The 19,809-nt window shown below is 40.8% G+C and overlaps 1 protein-coding gene across 3 annotated transcripts in view; it reads right to left on the reverse strand.

Moving 5' to 3' along the window:
- The window catches only part of LOC122808646, a 411,096-nt gene that overhangs the window by 55,227 nt on the left and 336,060 nt on the right, over positions 1-19,809 (reverse strand). For all 3 annotated transcript variants that reach the window (XM_044079616.1, XM_044079615.1, XM_044079614.1), the window contains one exon: positions 1,825-2,076. In XM_044079616.1, coding sequence (XP_043935551.1) covers positions 1,825-2,076 — 252 coding nt within the window. The remainder of the gene's footprint in view (positions 1-1,824; positions 2,077-19,809) is intronic.

Below are 19,809 nucleotides of genomic sequence, written 5' to 3' on the forward strand. Positions count from 1 at the left end.
ATGTATCTAGAGCTTTTTTCCCTGGGCCTCTGCTGAAAACGGTCACCTTGTGTCCAGTCGGACTAACCCGGTAAACAAAAAATAAAATAAAATAAATAAAATAAAATATCTGAAAATACTCTTGAAAAACAAAGATTGTTTAATGCTATTAAAAAATGTAGCAACTAATAAGAAACTAACGTGAAAAAGACATAACATGAAAAAGACATAGCAAACCTGGGCCTAATTATGATATGTTTGAATTTGTACTAAATTAATGAAGAACACTTAACATTGTTCAGCTTTGTCTGTATGTGTGTGTGTGTGTGTGTGTGTGTGTGTGTGTGTGTGTGTGTGTGTGTGTGTGTGTGTGTGTGAGTGTGTGTGTATGTGTTTCATTCTTGAGTAAAGTTCATGATATGTTTCACATATAGGAACAGGTGTTTTCCTGTCCATTTACTTGAAGGATACATAAGTGGATACAGATTCACCTAATTGTCATTGAGTATTACAACAATTTTAGTCTGTGCAAATTAGACATTCTGTTACTAAGAGCAAGGAATCTCTCAGTTCAGCATGCTGAATTTAACCTTAATTTTCAAAGTGTTGCTGCTTAGTTGAAATCATAATTTGGCGGAAAATTATTTTCTTCTCCCATGGCGTTTTGGTAGCTATGGAAGCAAAATGAACAGTTATAAAACATGGGTAAAGTAGGACACAAGAGGAGGAAAACAGGAGGTCAAGATGTGGAAAGAGAAACATAGGAAAAGGAAACAACAAGAGGGAAAAACAAAAAAGTAGAATAAATCTAAAGAAAGAGCTGTAAAGAAGGGGACTGATTGTGAGACAATGCTGAGGACAGAAGAAGGAAGAACAGTGAAAGGACAAAAGGGTGAGATAAAGGAAAGTGAAACAGGAAGGAATGAAATAAACGTAGAACGAGACCATGCTAATGGAAAGAGACGGAAGTGGGGCTGGAACAGTACATGGGAATGCAAGCCAAAGAAAGAAAGGGGAGACAGGTTAACAGAGGAAAAGGAATAACAGAAGAGAATAGCCAACATATGAAAAGCAAGAAAATGGGGAAAAACATAGCAAGAAAGAAGATTATGGATAAAAGATAAAACAAGTGTGAAATAACTGTATTTTGGTTTTAGAGCTTTTTCCTCACATCTGCATTATCCTACCACCCCCAGCCCAGTGCTCCACATCCATTTCTGGATCTAGCAGCTAACTGCTAATGCCCCTGACTTTCTCCAATATAGAGAGATAGGGCCATCATGGATCTTAAGAGTGTTCTGGGGGTCTGGCTGTCTACATCCACTGGGGTGGTCCCTTATGACCTACCATGTTATCCCTTCTCCCACAAAGTCTCTGTGGTAGCATCAGAGAGATGGCCATGCAATGGAGATGTGTAGCTTATTGTCCCACCTCTGTATTGGCTCAGCCATTGTCCCCACCCTATCCCCACTTTGGACCATGCTTCCCAACTGCAACTTGTCCAGCCTCCACCAGGGATTACTACATGCCCCTACAGCTGCCCTCCCATCCCATCCCTCCCTGCTGCTCCTTCAGTCCCCAAGCTTAATAGAACCTGGGTAAGTTAACAGTAGTCTGGGATTTATCCATCTAGGCCACTAGAGTAGCTAGGAATGATTATGTTGCAGAAGGTATGATGTTTTAAAAAGAAGGGAAAAACAAAAAAGGAAACAACATGTGAAAGGAACACAAGAATAACAGCAATTTCTGTGCTTTTACTAAGATTAGCTTGATACAGAAAGTTAGTTATAGCTGATGCTGTTATGTTTAAAAAGTATCAGCATTTCAGATGAATATGGCACCCACCTAGTTTGTATTCAGCACTAGCTTTCACCTCTGAGTTTTCCATTAGATTGCATGTCCAGACATCGAACTGATCCTGTGTCTTCTCGGTAAGGGAAATGGTCAGATACCTGACTCCCTCTTGGCCTTCTACTTTTTTGCTTGTGTCATTCATATTCTTCCAGACAAGTTTCAAAGGAGGTGTGTTGTTTGACACTTGGCACGTCAGATTAACAGTATCCTTTTCAGCGATCTTACCTTCTGGGCTTGCTGTGACTAAAATAAACAGAATGGAAAGAAAAAATTTATAGAGTTTTATAACAAAAGGTATTTTTCCCAGACAAATTTCTGCTTGCTATGTACTGTAAACTCTAAAAGCAAAAACAAACAGTATTTGAAGGTATTAGTTTTCCTTGTTAATGAACTGCAAATAACACAAAAAAGTGAAGCATCTCAAGTTTCTCCTTCTACATATGCAGAAATGACACAAGGTATGATTTTATTCATTTAACTTTTAATTACCAGGTAAGGACTGTCAAGCAATGGTTACACCATATTCTGCATGGCATAGGCAAATGTTCCAGTACTGCTATATATATATATATATATATATATATATATATATATATATATATATATATATATATATATATATATATATTAGGGGAGAGAGAGAATGTCCATGAGTTTTTTTTCAGTCTATGTATGGTCAAATTTAGGCTAATAAAGCCAAACCCATTTTAGCCTGAATTTGTCCATAAATAGACTTAAAAATAAAAAAGTCATGGACATCCAAAATTGCCATATAGCTGAAACACCTGATGTCCTTAAAGGGTCGTTTGCATATACCTCATGTTGCCTCTAATACAAGAGATTTAAGAAATCACACAGTGAAAAGTCTAGCCTTGCTGGACTTTTCTTTTGGTTTTTACTGATTGTTTTTTCTGTGTGACCTTTTTACTCTTTGTTTTAATATTGCCAAAAGCTCTACAAAGTTCTTAATTACCAAGAGTGAAGGTCATTTGTTCACTGTGCTTTTATCTTGTCTCACTGCTTCTAAATCCTTCACAACTTCTTCTTTCAGTGCTGACACAGTGTCTTTGTACCCACAGTGGTGTCATTCTGCTGTGCTGGTTTTCTGAAGAGTGACCTAAATAATTCATTCGCTGTACTCATCTGTTCACTTAAATCTTTTTGCTCTGCCCCTAGACCTAAATAATTCATTCGCTGTAGTCATCTGTTCACTTAAATGTTCTTGCTCCGCCCCTATACCTAAATAATTAATTCACTGTACTCATCTGTTCACTTAGATCTTCTTTCTCCACCCCCTAGACCTAAATAATTCATTTGCTGTAGTCATCTGTTCACTTAAATCTTCTTGCTCCGCCCCTATACCTAAATAATTAATTCACTGTACTCATCTGTTCACTTAGATCTTCTTGCTCCACCCCCTAGACCTAAATAATTCATTTACTGTAGTCATCTGTTCACTTAAACCTTCTTGCTCCACCTCCCCTAATTTGCTACCAACCTGCCTTGAGGTCTGTCTTAAAATACTAGGCCCTGGTATTGCATCTTGGTGCAAATCCTCACTGTGTTACATTAGCTCCCTGCTGCTGCTTATGAATACCTGGGAGCTCAGACTTCTAGAACATCTATGGAGGTTATACTATGGTTCCAGAGGATCATACCAAAACAAATGCTGTGCATTAATTTCTCTAGAGTGTTTGCATGAATATGTCTGGAGTCAGTTTGTGAAAACTTTAATGATACCCATCCCTGAACTGCATAAAACAAATGAACAGTTCTCTGAAGTCCCATATCTCTCTTTTTTCTTGATTCTTGGGACAGTAATGCATGTTTTTCTAGTACTTTAAATGTTACCTCTAATAGTACCTTTGTCATCTCAAAGTGGAGCATCCCAGGAACTTTACTATGCTCTGTGTTGGTACATTTGAGATAATATCTTACTGAATGCTCAGTCTCTTACATAACAAAGATTAGCTCAGGCTGCAGAAGTCCAAGATGGCCACTGAGGGATGCTTTTCATACCAACTCAACTTCGAAAATCTTACAAGAGCTGGATACTCAAATAAATCTCAGCAGAAATCGAGTTGCTGATATTAATGTCAGTATGAAACAGGATGAAATCCGGACAGAATTCCTTTTAAAACAAAAGACTTGGTTTATTAGACAAACCTGAGGATTTCCAAAACAGAGAAAGTATAAATAATTTAATAGAGTACCTGAAAAACATGACCTGTCAGGCCCTCTGAAATTTCTATTTAACCATAGCTTCCAAATAGGCTTTGTGCCACATGCATGGAGGACTGCAACAGTCATCCCTCTTCACCAAGGTGGACCAGCTACAGACCCTGGAAACTAGAGACCCATAAGTCCCACTAGTCTCATATGCAAAGACGTGGAAAGAATTATCATGTAAATAATCAGTAATGATATAGGAAACTTCCAGCCACTGGTCCCAACCCACTTTGGCTTCATCAAGGGCAAGTCACGCTTACACAACCTGATGGACTTCTGTGAGAAGGTCACCAAAGCAATGGATGAGGGAAAAATGGTTCACACTGGCTACCTTATCCTGGCAAAGGCATTTAACACAATACCCCACTCGGGTATTGTTGATAAACTCAAGAGATTAGGTATAAACCCTTATTTTACATGGTGGATAGCCAGCCGGCTCACAGGCAGGACTCAGAAAGTTAGAATTGGGGAGTCCAACTCTATAAAGAGGCCAGTCACAAGCAGAGTCCATCAAGGATCAGTCCTGGAACCGCTCCATTTTGGCAGTTAGTTCTCTGAAGTCAAGGCCAATGTCAAGGGCCTCTGTCAGACCAAATTTGCAGGCGATTGCAAATTAAGAGCAGTCACAGAATCCCCCACTGACAATAATGTTCTCCAGGAAGGGCTGATACAGACAAATAACTCATTTCAGGACTATGGACTAAAACTAAATGCAAAGAAATGTCTAATACTATCCTTTGGGGAAGTCACCCACCACTAGTAACTATCATATTTACAACACACACCCCTAACAGTTGGCCCAGTAGTCAGGGACTTGGGAACATGTGTAGACAGTAATCTAGTCTTTGACCATCATGTGTCTACAGTAGTAAGGAAATCATTCTATGCTTACAAACAAAGGTATGGCATGTAGGTACAAGACGTGATTATTTTACGATATTCAGCATTCATCAAACCTATCAGAGTACAATGCTCCCTTTGGTATGTACCTAACCAGGCACATCCAACAATGGGAATATCCTCAGAGGTTCCCCACTAAAAGAATACAGGGCATATATAATATGTCATTTATGCCTGGCATATAAGGAATTGTCGGACCTCACCCTGATGGACCTCCTGCATATCTGCAAAACAAACAGCACTAGAATTAATGATTCTAAAGACTAAAGTATTGCCTGTGATATAAATAGGACCTGCTGGAGATACAGGTATGTATCGCACAGACTACCCTTTCTCTGGAGCAGACCTCCCATCCATGTGAAGTAAAGTTCTTCCATAACCCAATTAAAGTGTAACTTGCACAATCAGATGTGGAGCAGGAATATATATTCTTGTTTTGGCACCAATGTATTTATGGACACAGGCAGCCTGTAAATGATTTATCTCCCAGACCCCAGCTTTTAAATGTTTCATTTCATAAGCCCCTGCTTATAGCTATCAAAGGTACCAGAACTTGTCATAGATTTGGGATAAAAAGGCCTAGACTTGAAAAGGCTCTTGTGGTCATTAGCCTAGTACTACTACAGACCTATGAACCTATAACATTAAAGGAAACAACATGATAAAGTTCTTATTAATACAGCTACCAAAGTTTCTAAGCTTACAAGACAAGACTTTTATGAAGAAAGAAAGAGCACATTGATGCCTTGTAAAACCACCTACCAAACCATATTCTCCATCATGATCTGTGATTGTGAATTGTTTTTATCATGTCTTGATAAAGAACTTATTTTGGAAACTGCAAGGTCAAATTTCCCAGTTAAAGTAAATAACAGGACAATCAGATTTATTAATGATGTTATTACTAAGATAATAGAAAAAAGGAATGCTTACAGGCCTAGTTAAAGCATTAAATAATGCAAGGACTCACATTGCCTATCCAATAAAACTAAACCCATTTTCAGACTGAAAACAAAAACATTTATTGTTTTATGAGAAGCAGTTTCATAACTTCATAATAACAACTTGATCCTCACTGGGCTGGCATGCAGGTCAGCTACTCTTTCCGAAAAAGAAAGTCAGAAAAAGAAATGCAGACTTCAGAAGTAGTTTCAAAAATCTAAAAACAAACAGTAGTAGAACTAGGGTAATGGACATATATTGTTATTATTATTCATTGTTTGCCAATATCCCTTAAAGTAGAAACTGAACAGAAAAGCATCTGAAGTTAATGAGACAACCTGCTCTGACTGCCTGGTTAGGAAAAATGCAAAAAAGAAGCTTGTAAAGTTACTAGCATGTCTTTGTCGCTACGTCATCACTGAATCTGATTGTGTTGCTATTTACTTTAACTGGGGAGTGCAACATATGAGTAGAGCATGGGATCAGGTCTGGTAATGTAACATATGAGTGGAGCTTGGTATCAAGTCTGGGAACATAGCATATGAGTAGCGGGTGGTAACAGGTCAGGGAATATAATGCATGAATAGAGCATGATATTAGGTCTGGGAATGTAACACATGAGTAGTTTGTGGTATCAGGCCTTTGAACATAACGTTTGAGAAGAGCGTGTTATCAGTTTGGGAACAAAATGTATGAGTAGAGCATGGTATCAGGTCTGGGAATGTAAAGTATGGGTAGAGGGTGGTATCAGGTCTAGGAACATAACATAAGATTAAAGTTTGTTATCAGGTTGGGAATGTAACTTATTAGTAGAGGATGATATCAGCTCTGGAAACTTCACATATGAGTAGAGCATGGTGTCAAGTCTGGGTACGTAATGTATGAGTAGAGCTTGGTGTCGGGTCTGGGTACATAATGTATGAGTAGAGCTTGGTGTCAAGTCTGGGTACGTAATGTATGAGTAGAGCTTGGTGTCAAGTCTGGGTACGTAATGTATGAGTAGAGCTTGGTGTCAAGTCTGGGTACATAATGTATGAGTAGAGCTTGGTGTCAGGTCTGGGTACATAATGTATGAGTAGAGCATGGTATCAGGTCTGGGAATGTAAAGTATGGGTAGAGGGTGGTATCAGGTCTAGGAACATAACATAAGATTAAAGTTTGTTATCAGGTTGGGAATGTAACTTATTAGTAGAGGATGATATCAGCTCTGGAAACTTCACATATGAGTAGAGCATGGTGTCAAGTCTAGGTACATAATGTATGAGTAGAGCATGGTGTCAAGTCTGGGTACGTAATGTATGAGTAGAGCTTGGTGTCAAGTCTGGGTATGTAATGTATGAGTAGAGCTTGGTGTCGGGTCTGGGTACGTAATGTATGAGTAGAGCTTGGTGTCAGGTCTGGGTACGTAATGTATGAGTAGAGCTTGGTATCAGCAACGTAACATATGAGAACAGCATGGTATCAGGTCTGGCAATGCAATGTATGAGTGGACCATAGTGTCATGTCTGGGACATAACTTATGAGTAGAGTATGGTATCAGGTCAGGGAGCATAATATATGAATACAGCATGGAATCAGGTCACGGAATGTAACATATAGTAGGGTATGGTATCAGATCAGGAAACATAACATATGGGTATAGTGTGGTATCAGCTCTGGGAGCATAACATATGATTAGATCATCATATCAGGTCAGGGAACGTAACATAAAGTAGAGTATAACGAAAAAACGTTGCTGGATACTGCTAATGAAATAAAACACGATTTATTGTTATACAAAACAAACAATAAAGTATTAGCGCTTTCGGGCTATGGCCCTTCATCAGATAAAACTTCACCATTAAACATTTCTATTTAAAAAACAATGTAACCAGTCAGGATTTAATAAAAAACCCAATACTTTATTGTTTGTTTTGTATAACAATAAATTGTGTTTTATTTCATTAGCAGTATCCAGCAACGTTTTTTCGTTTTACTTTGGATTGCATTTTGGTAACGTTTTGCTGGATTTTGGCATAGCTCTGACCTCTTGCTTTGTTCTCATAAAGTAGAGTATGCTATCAGATCAGGGAACATAACATATGGGTATAGCGTGGTATCAGGTCTGGAAACAAAACATATGAGTAGAGCATGGTGTCAGGTCTGGCTACGTAATGTATGAGTAGAGCTTGGTGTCAGGTCTGGGTACATAATGTATGAGTCGAGCATGGTACCAGCAACGTAACATATGAGTAGAGCATGGTGTCAGGTCTGGGTGCGTAATGTATGAGTAGAGCATGGTGTCAGTTCTGGGTACATAATGTATGAGTAGAGCGTGGTATCAGCAACGTAACATATGAGAAGAGCATGGTATCAGGTCTGGCAATGCAATGTATGAGTGGAACATAGTGTCATGTCTGGGACATAAGGTATCAGGTCAGGGAATGTAATATATGAATACAGCATGGAATCAGGTCACGGAACGTAACATATAGTAGGGTATTGTATCAGATCAGGAAACATAACATATGGGTATAGTGTGGTATCAGGTCTGGGAGCGTAACATATGATTAGATCATCATATCATGTCAGGGAACGTAACATAAAGTAGAGTATGCTATCAGATTAGGGAACATAACATATGGGTATAGCGTGGTATCAGGTCTGGAAACAAAACATATGAGTAGAGCATGGTGCCAGGTCTGGGAATGTAACATATTAGTGGAGCATGATATCAGGTCTGGGAACGTAACATATGATTAGATCATCATATCAGGTCAGGGAGCGTAACATAAAGTAGAGTATAGTATCAGATCAGGGAACATAACATATGGATATAGTGTGGTATCAGCTCTGGGAGCATAACATATGATTAAATCATCATATCAGGTCAGGGAACGTAACATATGGGTATAGCGTGGTATCAGGTCCAGGAATGAAACATATGAGTAGAGCATGGTGCCAGGTCTGGGAATCTAACATATGAGTAGAGGGTGGTATCAGGTCTGGGAATACAATGCATGAATAGAGCATGGTAATAGATCTGGGAATGTAACACATGAGTAGTTTGTAGTATTAGGTCTGGGAACATAACGCATGACCAGAGTGTGTTATCAGGTTGGGAACAAAATGTATGAATAGATCATGGTATCAGGTCTGGGAATGTAATGTATGTGTAGAGCGTGTTATCAGGTCAGAGAATGTAGCAAATGAGTGCAGCACGGGATCAAGTATGGGAACGTAACGTATGAGTAGACCGTGGTATCACTTCTGGAAATGTAACATATGAGTAGAGCATTGCATTAGTTCTGGGAACGTAATGTATGAGTAGAGCATGGTTTCAGGACTGAACTTGACAGTCATGAGGAGAAGGTAAACATTTGCACCACACCACACTCATCACATAGTCTCACTAAATCTACACCACCAAAATTCACACATAGTAACACAAAAACATTCACAAAGGCTCCCAATAATAATCTGTCTAAGCAAAAGAGACCTCCAAAGCAGAAACGCAAGCAACATCCATCCCCCAACACAACCCAAATGACACATAGCCCACAGACTCAGTGTGCCACTCAACCACAGCCAATAAGGCAAAACAACATACCTAACACACTAGTCATAGGTGGCTCTATAGTCAGGCACACTGATGTCCCACTCACCAGGCTAAACAAGGAGAAGGTTAATGTCAGCTGCCTGTCGGGTGCTAGGATCCGCCACATAACCCATGCACTCAGGTCAGTCCACAACAGGTACAAATATCACTCTGTCATTGTTCATGTTGGTGTGAATGACCTGAGAAGTACCTCCCCGGACTACATGAAAAGAGACATGGAAGAGCTGTTCAATTTTGTAGCCCAGGCAGGTATGACCCTAGCCCTGAGTAGCATTCTGCCATTGCCTCGAATGATACTGCAGTACAAGGACAAAATGATTGACTTCAACAATTGGCTAAGCTTCTGGTGTCATTCTAAGGGGATCCAGTATCTGTCTGCTTGGGATGACATGGTCAACAGACCACAATGCTTTGCCACAGATGTCCTGTACCTGTCACCCCTGGGATTCTGGATACTGGCTAAGGCTCTTGCTGCCCCTATAGTGCCTTTTTTAGGCAAGGTTCAAATAACAAATACGCCACCATAACAGGAACAGGCAAGCAAAAACTGAGGGTAATGCTACTCAATGCTAGAAGTCTAAATCTCAAAATGCACTCACTCAAGGCACTCCTTAAAATGGAGAACATTGATACCTGAGCAGTGACTGAGACTTGGTTCAAGGCTCCAGAGAGCACCCCTGCACTACCAGGCTATAACTCATACCACACTTTTCGGCCATGTAACCTGGACCGAAACACCAAAGGCGGAGGTGTGTCCATATTCATTAAGGATATCCACACCTCCAGGCTAGTTGCTCAGCATAATGCATCTGAGGTTATCTACGTGCAACTAACTCTGGGCAAAACTGTAATCCAAATTGTAGTTTGCTACAAATCCCCCACCATGCCCCAGGATTTCCACTCCTCGTTTCTTGATGTACTGGAAAATATTAGGGTTCAACCAAACACCCTAATAATGGGTGACTTCAACTACCCCACCATTAACTGGGAAAACTACTCGTGTACCAACTCCTTAGCTCAATGCTTTCTGGAATTCATAAACTCCAATGCCCTGGATCAACTTATCCACACTCCCACCAGGGGTAACAATATCCTAGACCTAGTCATTACCAAGATGAGTGACCGGTGTTCCACACCTGAAGTCAACTCCTTGTTGATCTGAACCGACCATAAGCTAATCACCCTTGATATCCACATCCCACCCCCACAAGGAAACCACACTAAAAAATGTCTCCAAAGCCAACTTCATGCTTCTTAAGACAGAAGTGGTGAACTTCATGACACCCATGCAGATGGACAATACAGTTACAACTGCTACATCCTACACAAATGCACTCTATAAGCACTTACACGAGTGCATGGATCGTGCCATGCCAAACAGAACCAAGATGCTATCCTCCCAAAAAAGGAAGCCAATCTGGTGGTCCCCTGCCATAAACAAACTGTACAACAGAAGGAATAAACTGTTGCAAAAGAGAGCAAAATCCCATGAGTGGAGGAGCTCCCTGGTCAGCCTCAGTAAAAAGCTGAGATCCCTTTTAAGATCCTCCAAAGCTAGCTACGAAAACAAAATTGCCAATAATTCCAAGGACAACCACAAAGCATTCTATAGCTATGTCAAGAATCTTGATGGCAACACCCAGATCTGCTCTGAGTTACAGCACAAAGGCAAGAAAATTACAGAACCGATTGATATTGCCAACATCCTGGCAGATAGATTCAATGCTAACTTTACCCCCCTCTCACCCCCTAAAGGGCCCATATCTATACAGGAAGAATGCAGAGTCCCTGTAATAACAACTACCAGGTAAAAGCTGAACTCACTAAAGCCAAAAACACAGCATCCATGAGACCGGACAACATCCCAGGCTGCATTTTACATGAACTTCAGAACAAACTGGCTCCCCACTTAAGCACCATGTTCAATAATAGCCTTGCATCAGGCTTTGTGCCCACTGAATGGTGCACAGCAACAGTTATCCCACTCCACAAAGGGGGAGCTACCACTGATCCCGGGAACTATTGACCTATTAGCCAGATGAGCCTGGTCTGCAAGGCCATGGAATGTAGCATCATGGAACTCATAAATAAAGACATTGGTAACCTCCAAACTCTGGATCCTACCCAGTTCGGTTTGTGAAAGGAAGATCATGCCTCCTGAACCTGATCGACTTTATTGAGGCAGTCACCAAAGCCGTAGATGAGGATAAGGTGGTTCACACAGCCTATCTTGACCTCGCCAATGCTTTGGACACCGTCCCCATTCTGGAATTATAGCTAAACTCACTAATCTAGGTATAAACCCCTACGTCACAAGATGGGTTGCCAACTGGCTCACTGACAGAGCCCACACTGTAAAAGTTGCAGACTCCAAATCTGACCTCAAAGCAGTGACAAGTGGAGTACCACAGGGTTCCATCCTGGGACCTCTCCTGTTTGATATCTACTTCTCTGAAGTACAGGCTAACACAGAAGGCCTCTGGCTAATGAAGTTCTCAGATGACTGCAAACTAAGAGCCATAATCAAGTCCCCAAATGATGTGGACATCCTACAGAAGGGCCTCGCTGAGACAGATGCCTGGTGTCAGAGCCATGGCCTCAAGCTCAATGCCAAAAATTGCAGTGTCATCCCCTTTGGTAAAAACTCTGTACCCATGAACTACCACACAGACAGCAATCTACTTAACACCGAATGCGTGATAAGAGACCTTGGGACCCAGGTGGGCAGTAGTCTCTCCTTTGATAGTCACATTGCCACAGTAGTCAGGAAGTCCTTCTATGTGGCACACCTCATCATAAAAGGGTTCTCATCCAGGAAAAAATAGGTCATTGTTCCCCTCTACTCGACACTCATTAGACCCATTATAGAGTCCAACGCCCCTTTTGGAATGTACCTCACAAGACATCTGCAGCAGCTGGAAAGGCCACAGAAGTACCTCACAAAGAGGATTACTGGCCTCAAACAAATGCTCTACACTGACCGCCTCAAAAAACTCCAGCTTTACTCTATAGCATATCACATACTCCGAGGTGATCTCTGCTTAACATATAAAGCTATGTCAAACCCAGAGCTTTTGGACATGCTACACCTAAAGAAATCCCAATCCCTCCGAGCTACACGCTCTAGGGACCTAAGCCTTGTCACCACAATAAACAGGACATGCTGGACAGATAGATTCCTGTCCCAGAGACTTCCCATTCTCTAGAACAGGCTATCCATCTATGTCAAGCAAAGTTCTTCATTAGCACTCTTCAAGAAAAATATTGATGAGTGGATGGGAAATAGGAAATACACCCCGGGGATCACTTCTGTGTCTCTGCTCGACAGTGGCACAGGAAATTAACTTTCTTGGGTGGCATACACCAGGGAACCTTGTTGGCTAGGCTTATGTAGGCCCTTGGGCTGATAGCCTAGTACCTACCTATGAACCTATGACCCTATGAGGTTTGGGAATGTAATGCATGAGTAAACATGGTAGCAGGTCTGGGAACATAACATATGAGTAGAGCATGGTATGGTGTAACATATGAGTAGAGCATTGTATTAGTTCTGGGAATATAATGTATGAGTAGAGCATGGTATCAGGTCTGGGAATACAATGCATGAATAGAGCATGGTATCAGGTCAGGGTATGTAGCATATGAGTAGAGCATGGTATCAGGTCTGGAATCATAACACATCAGTACATCATGGTATCAAGTCTGGGAACTTAATGTGTGAGTAGAGCATGGTATCAGGTCAGGGTATGTAGCATATGAGTAGAGCATGGTATCAGGTCTGGGAATACAATGCATGAATAGAGCATGGTATAAGGTCTGGGAATGTAACACGAGTAGATTCTGGTACTAGGTCTGGGAATGTTATGTATGAGTAGATAGTGGCGTCAGGTCTGTGAACAAAACATATGAGTAGATCGTGGTATCAGGTCTGGGAACATAATGTATCAGTAAACATGGTAGCAGGTCTGGGAACATAACATATGAGTAGAGCATGGTATCTGGTCTGGGAAAGTAATGTATGAGTCAAGTCATAGTGTTATCAGGTGGATAATGTAATGGTATCAGGTCTGGGAACCTAACGTATGAGTAGAGCATGGTATCAGGTCAGGGTATGTAGCATATGAGTAGAGCATGGTATCAGGTCAGGGTATGTAGCATATGAGTAGAGCATGGTATCAGGTCTGGAATCATAACACATCAGTACATCATGGTATCAAGTCTGGGAACTTAATGTGTGAGTAGAGCATGGTATCAGGTCAGGGTATGTAGCATATGAGTAGAGCATGGTATCAGGTCTGGGAATACAATGCATGAATAGAGCATGGTATAAGGTCTGGGAATGTAACACGAGTAGATTCTGGTACCAGGTCTGGGAATGTTATGTATGAGTAGATAGTGGCGTCAGGTCTGTGAACAAAACATATGAGTAGATCGTGGTATCAGGTCTGGGAACATAATGTATCAGTAAACATGGTAGCAGGTCTGGGAACATAACATATGAGTAGAGCATGGTATCTGGTCTGGGAAAGTAATGTATGAGTTGAGTCATAGTGTTATCAGGTGGATAATGTAATGGTATCAGGTCTGGGAACCTAACGTATGAGTAGAGCATGGTATCAGGTCAGGGTATGTAGCATATGAGTAGAGCATGGTATCAGGTCAGGGTATGTAGCATATGAGTAGAGCATGGTATCAGGTCAGGGTATGTAGCATATGAGTAGAGCATGGTATCAGGTCAGGGTAGGTAGCATATGAGTAGAGCATGGTATCAGGTCTGGGAATACAATGCATGAATAGAGCATGGTATAAGGTCTGGGAATGTAACACGAGTAGATTCTGGTACCAGGTCTGGGAACATAACGTATGACAAAACACAAACTAGCTAAACTAAACAGCTAAATAAACAGAAAATGCTGAAGAAAACAGCAGTCTACTTCCAACTAGAGTTTAATGAAGAGCTTTTCGTCTTGCTCAATTGCAAGACTTCTTCAGATAAAATTACATTCATACCATCACAATTAAATACAAAAATACTCCAGTCATGTGACCAATTTAAAACAAGTAAAAACACAGCTCTCCTATATGACATACCTTTTCAATTAACCCTTCAAGTAAAGGCTAAACTCCTGATGTATTACCCATATATATAATAAAACAACTGAAAACATAACATTTGGATAAAGCACATACACAGTTATTGATACTACAAATGAAAATATAGAACTATATCATTTCTATTTATATAAATTACTTAACTTTATCTACTTAAACTTTTTAATTTCAAAACACACAAAATAGAACAAGTTTCATTCAACCCAGGGTAATGGTAAGCATTATTACAAAGTTGCTACAAAAGTTCTAATCTTTCCAATAATAATGTTTCTGGGCCACCCCTGCCATCCGGTATAATACAGTCAATTGCTCTAAATTTAAACCAATGTTGTGGATGCTGGCTAATATGTCTTGCTAAGGCATTTTCTTGTTTTAATCTACTAATACCATACAGATGTTCATAGATCCACTCTCTCAATCTCCTCTTGGTTTGACTGATATAGAAGGCGGGACAGTAATGACATAGGGCTGCATATACCACAAGTTTAGACTGACAATCCAGTTTAGCTTTTGTCCTATATTTCTGCCCCCTGATAATAAAACTCTGTCCAACATCAATGTGTTTGCAATAATTACACATAAGGCATTTGAACATACCTGACCTATGTGTGAGAAAAATCGGCTTTTTCTCTAAAATGCTTTTTAAATTAGGCCCACGTTTGAAAGTAATACGTGGACTTTCTTGCAACTTTTGTCTCACCATGCCATCATTTTGAATGATATAACAGTTTTTAATCAAAATGGAATATATTTCTTGGGCACTCACACTGTACATAGTAACCAGATTGTGTGTCCTGTGTGGTACCATCCCTGAGGTATTAAGAACCTCAGCTGCATTTCCACTATGATTTCCTAGTCCATCCGCGGAACCTAAGATGGGTTTGTAAAGTCCATTAAGTCTTTTATATTGGACTTCCCACATCACCTCCATCACTAAGTGTTGGGAATAACCTCTTTAGTGAACATGTCCACTAAATTGTTGCATTCATTGTCAAAGTCCACATCATTTGTAATCATGCTTACTGTCCTGACTAGTTGTCCCTTGATTACTGACTTTTTCTGATGTAGAGAGTGGCAACTGCTAAAATGTAAAAAAGTGTTGGAGTAAGTTTCTTTCCTGAAAATTTTTGCTACATAATTATTGCCCCTATCTTTATTTAAGTCCACATCTAAATAAGCTATCGTATTGAGGCTAAAGTTGTAGGTAAATGCGAGGAACTGGGTGGTAGAATTAAAGTAAGCTACCAGTTCATCTGCTTTAACATAACGTATGAGCAGAGTGTGTTATCAGATCTGAGAATGTAACGTGTGAGTAGAGCATGGTATCTGATCTGGGAACATAATGTATGAGTAGAGCGTGGCATTAGGAATGTATGAGTAGAGTGTGGTATCAGGTCTGGGAATGTAACGTATGAGTAGAGCATGGTATCAGGTCTGAGAATGTAACGTATGAGTAGAGCATGGTATCAGGTCTGAGAATGTAACGTGTGAGTAGAGCATGGTATCTGGTCTGGGAACATAATGTATGAGTAGAGCATGGTATTAGGAATGTATGAGTAGAGTGTGGTATCAGGTCTGGGAATGTAACGTATGAGTAGAGCATGGTATCTGGTCTGGGAACATAATGTATGAGTAGAGCGTGGCATTAGGAATGTATGAGTATAGTGTGGTATCAGGTCTGGGAATGTAACGTATGAGTAGAGCATGGTATCAGGTCTGAGAAAGTAATGTGTGAGTAGAGCATGCTATCAGGTCTGAGAATGTAACGTGTGAGTAGAGCATGGTATCTGGTCTGAGAATGTAACGTGTGAGTAGAGCACGGTATCACGTCTGAGAATGTAACGTGTGAGTAGATCATGGTATCAGGTCTGGGAATGTAATGTATGAGTAGAGCATGGTATCAGGTATGAGAATGTAATGTGTGAGTAGAGCATGCTATCAGGTCTGAGAATGTAACGTGTGAGTAGAGCATGGTATCTGGTCTGGGAACATAATGTATGAGTAGAGCGTGGTATTAGGAATGTATGAGTAGAGTGTGGTATCAGGTCTGAGAATGTAACGTGTGAATAAAGCATGGTATCAGGTCTGAGAATGTAACGTGTGAGTAAAGCATGGTATCTGGTCTGGGAACATAATGTATGAGTAGAGCGTGGTATTAGGAATGTATGAGTAGAGTGTGGTATCAGGTCTGAGAATGTAACGTGTGAATAAAGCATGGTATCAGGTCTGAGAATGTAACGTCTGAGTAGAGCATGGTATCTGGTCTGGGAACATAATGTATGAGTAGAGCGTGGCATTAGGAATGTATGAGTAGAGTGTGGTATCAGGTCTGGGAATGTAACGTATGAGTAGAGCATGGTATCTGGTCTGGGAACATAATGTATGAGTAGAGCGTGGCATTAGGAATGTATGAGTAGAGTGTGGTATCATGTCTGGGAATGTAACATATGAGTAGAGTGTGGTATCAGGTCTGAGAATGTAACGTGTGAGTAGAGCATGGTATCTGGTCTGGGAACATAATGTATGAGTAGAGCGTGGCATTAGGAATGTATGAGTAGAGTGTGGTATCAGGTCTGGGAATGTAGCATTATGAGTAGAGCATGGTATCAGGTCTGAGAATGTAGCACGTGTGAGAGCATGGTATCTGGTCTGGGAACATAATGTATGAGTAGAGCGTGGCATTAGGAATGTATGAGTAGAGTGTGGTATCAGGTCTGGGAATGTAACGTATGAGTAGAGCATGGTATCAGGTCTGGGAATGTAACGTATGAGTAGAGCATGGTATCAGGTCTGAGAATGTAACGTGTGAGTAAAGCATGGTATCTGGTCTGGGAACATAATGTATGAGTAGAGCGTGGTATCAGGTCTAGGAATGTAATGTATGAGCAGAGCATTGTATCAAGTCTGGGAGCATACCATATGAGTATTGCATGATATCAGTTCTGGGAACATAATGTATGAGTGCAGCATGGTTTCTGGTCAGGAACATAACTTATGAGTCCATCATGGTATCAGTTCTGGGAACTTAACATGTGAGTAGAGTGTGGTATCAGGTCTGGGAATGTAACATATGAGTAGAGCATGGTATCAGGTCTAGGAACGTAAATCGTGGTATTATTTCTGGGAATGTAATGTATGAGTACAGTATGATGTCAGGTCTGGAAACGTAACATATGAGCAGGGCTTGGTATCAGGTCTGGTAGCGTAACATATGAGTGGAGCATGGTATCAGGTCTGAGAATGTAACATATGAGTGGAGCATGGTATCAGATCTGAGAATGTAACATGAGTGGAGCATGGTATCAGGTCTGAGAATGTAACATATGAGTGGAGCATGATATCAGGTCTGAGAATGTAACATATGAGAAGAGCGTGGTATCAGGTCTGAGAATGTAACATATGAGCAGGGAGTGGTATCAGGTCTGGTAGCGTAACATATGAGAAGAGCATGGTATCAGGTCTGAGAATGTAACATATGAGTGGAGCATGGCATCAGGTCCGAGAATGTAACATATGAGTAGAGTGTGGTATCAGGTCTCATAATGTAACATATGAGCAGGGTGTGGTATCAGGTCTGAGAATGTAACATATGAGTGGAGCATGGTATTAGGTCTGAGAATGTAACATATGAGTGGAGCATGGTATCAGGTCTGAGAATGAGAATGTAACATATGAGTGGAGCATGGTATCAGGTCTGAGAATGTAACATATGAGTAGAGTGTGGTATCAGGTCTCATAATGTAACATATGAGCAGGGCGTGCTATCAGGTCTGAGAATGTAACATATGAGTGGAGCATGGTATCAGGTCTGAGAATCTAACATATGAGCAGGGCGTGGTATCAGGTCTGGTAGCGTAACATATGAGTGGAGCATGGTATCAGGTCTGAGAATGTAACATATGAGTGGAGCATGGTATCAGGTCTGAGAATGTAATGTATGAGTGGAGCATGGTATCAGGTCTGAGAATGTAACATATGAGAAGAGCATGGTATCAGGTCTGGGAATGTAACATATGAGTAGAGCATGGTATCAGGTCTAGGAACGTAAATCGTGGTATTATTTCTGGGAATGTAATGTATGAGTAGAGCATGGTGTCAGGTCTGGAAACGTAACATATGAGCAGGGTGTGGTATCAGGTCTGGTAGCGTAACATATGAGTGAAGCATGGTATCAGGTCTGAGAATGTAACATATGAGAAGAGCGTGGTATCAGGTCTGAGAATGTAACATATGAGCAGGGTGTGGTATCAGGTCTGAGAATGTAACATATGAGTGGAGCATGGTATCAGGTCTGAGAATGTAACATATGAGTGAAGCATGGCATCAGGTCTGAGAATGTAACATATGAGAAGAGCGTGGCATCAGGTCTGAGAATGTAACATATGAGTAGAGCATGGTATCAGGTCTGAGAATCTAACATATGAGCAGGGTGTGGTATCAGGTCTGGTAGCGTAACATATGAGTGGAGCATGGTATCAGGTCTGAGAATGTAACATATGAGCAAGGTCTGGTATCAGGTCTGAGAATGTAACATATGAGTGGAGCATGGTATCAGGTCTGAGAATGTAACATATGAGTGGAGCATGGTATCAGGTCTGAGAATGTAACATATGAGTAGAGTGTGGTATCAGGTTTCATAATGTAACATATGAGCAGGGCGTGGTATCAGGTCTGAGAATGTAACATATGAGTGGAGCATGGTATCAGGTCTGAGAATGTAACATATGCGTGGAGCATGGTATCAGGTCTGAGAATGTAACATATGAGTGGAGCATGGTATCAGGTCTGAGAATGTAACATATGAGTGGAGCATGGTATCAGGTCTGAGAATGTAACATATGAGAAGAGCATGGTATCAGGTCTGAGAATGTAACATATGAGTAGAGTGTGGTATCAGGTCTCATAATGTAACATATGAGTGGAGCATGGTGTCAGGTGTGGGAACTTGACATATGCGTAGAACATGATATCAGTTCTGGGAACTTAACATATGGGAGAGTGTGATATCAGTTCTGGGAAGGTAAAGTATGAATAGAGCATGGTATCAGGTCTGGGAACATAACGTATGAGTAGAGCACAGTGTCAGTGATAGGAATGTAACGTGTGAGTAGACTGTGGTATCAGGTCTGGGAATGTAACGTGTGAGTAGAACACGGTATCAGTTCTGAGGCTTCTCAGCATCATATTAAAGCTGC

This window comes from Protopterus annectens, chromosome 8.part0, assembly GCF_019279795.1.
Source record: "Protopterus annectens isolate FY-2018-M chromosome 8.part0, PAN1.0, whole genome shotgun sequence".
Classification (NCBI taxonomy): Eukaryota; Metazoa; Chordata; order Ceratodontiformes; family Protopteridae; genus Protopterus; species Protopterus annectens.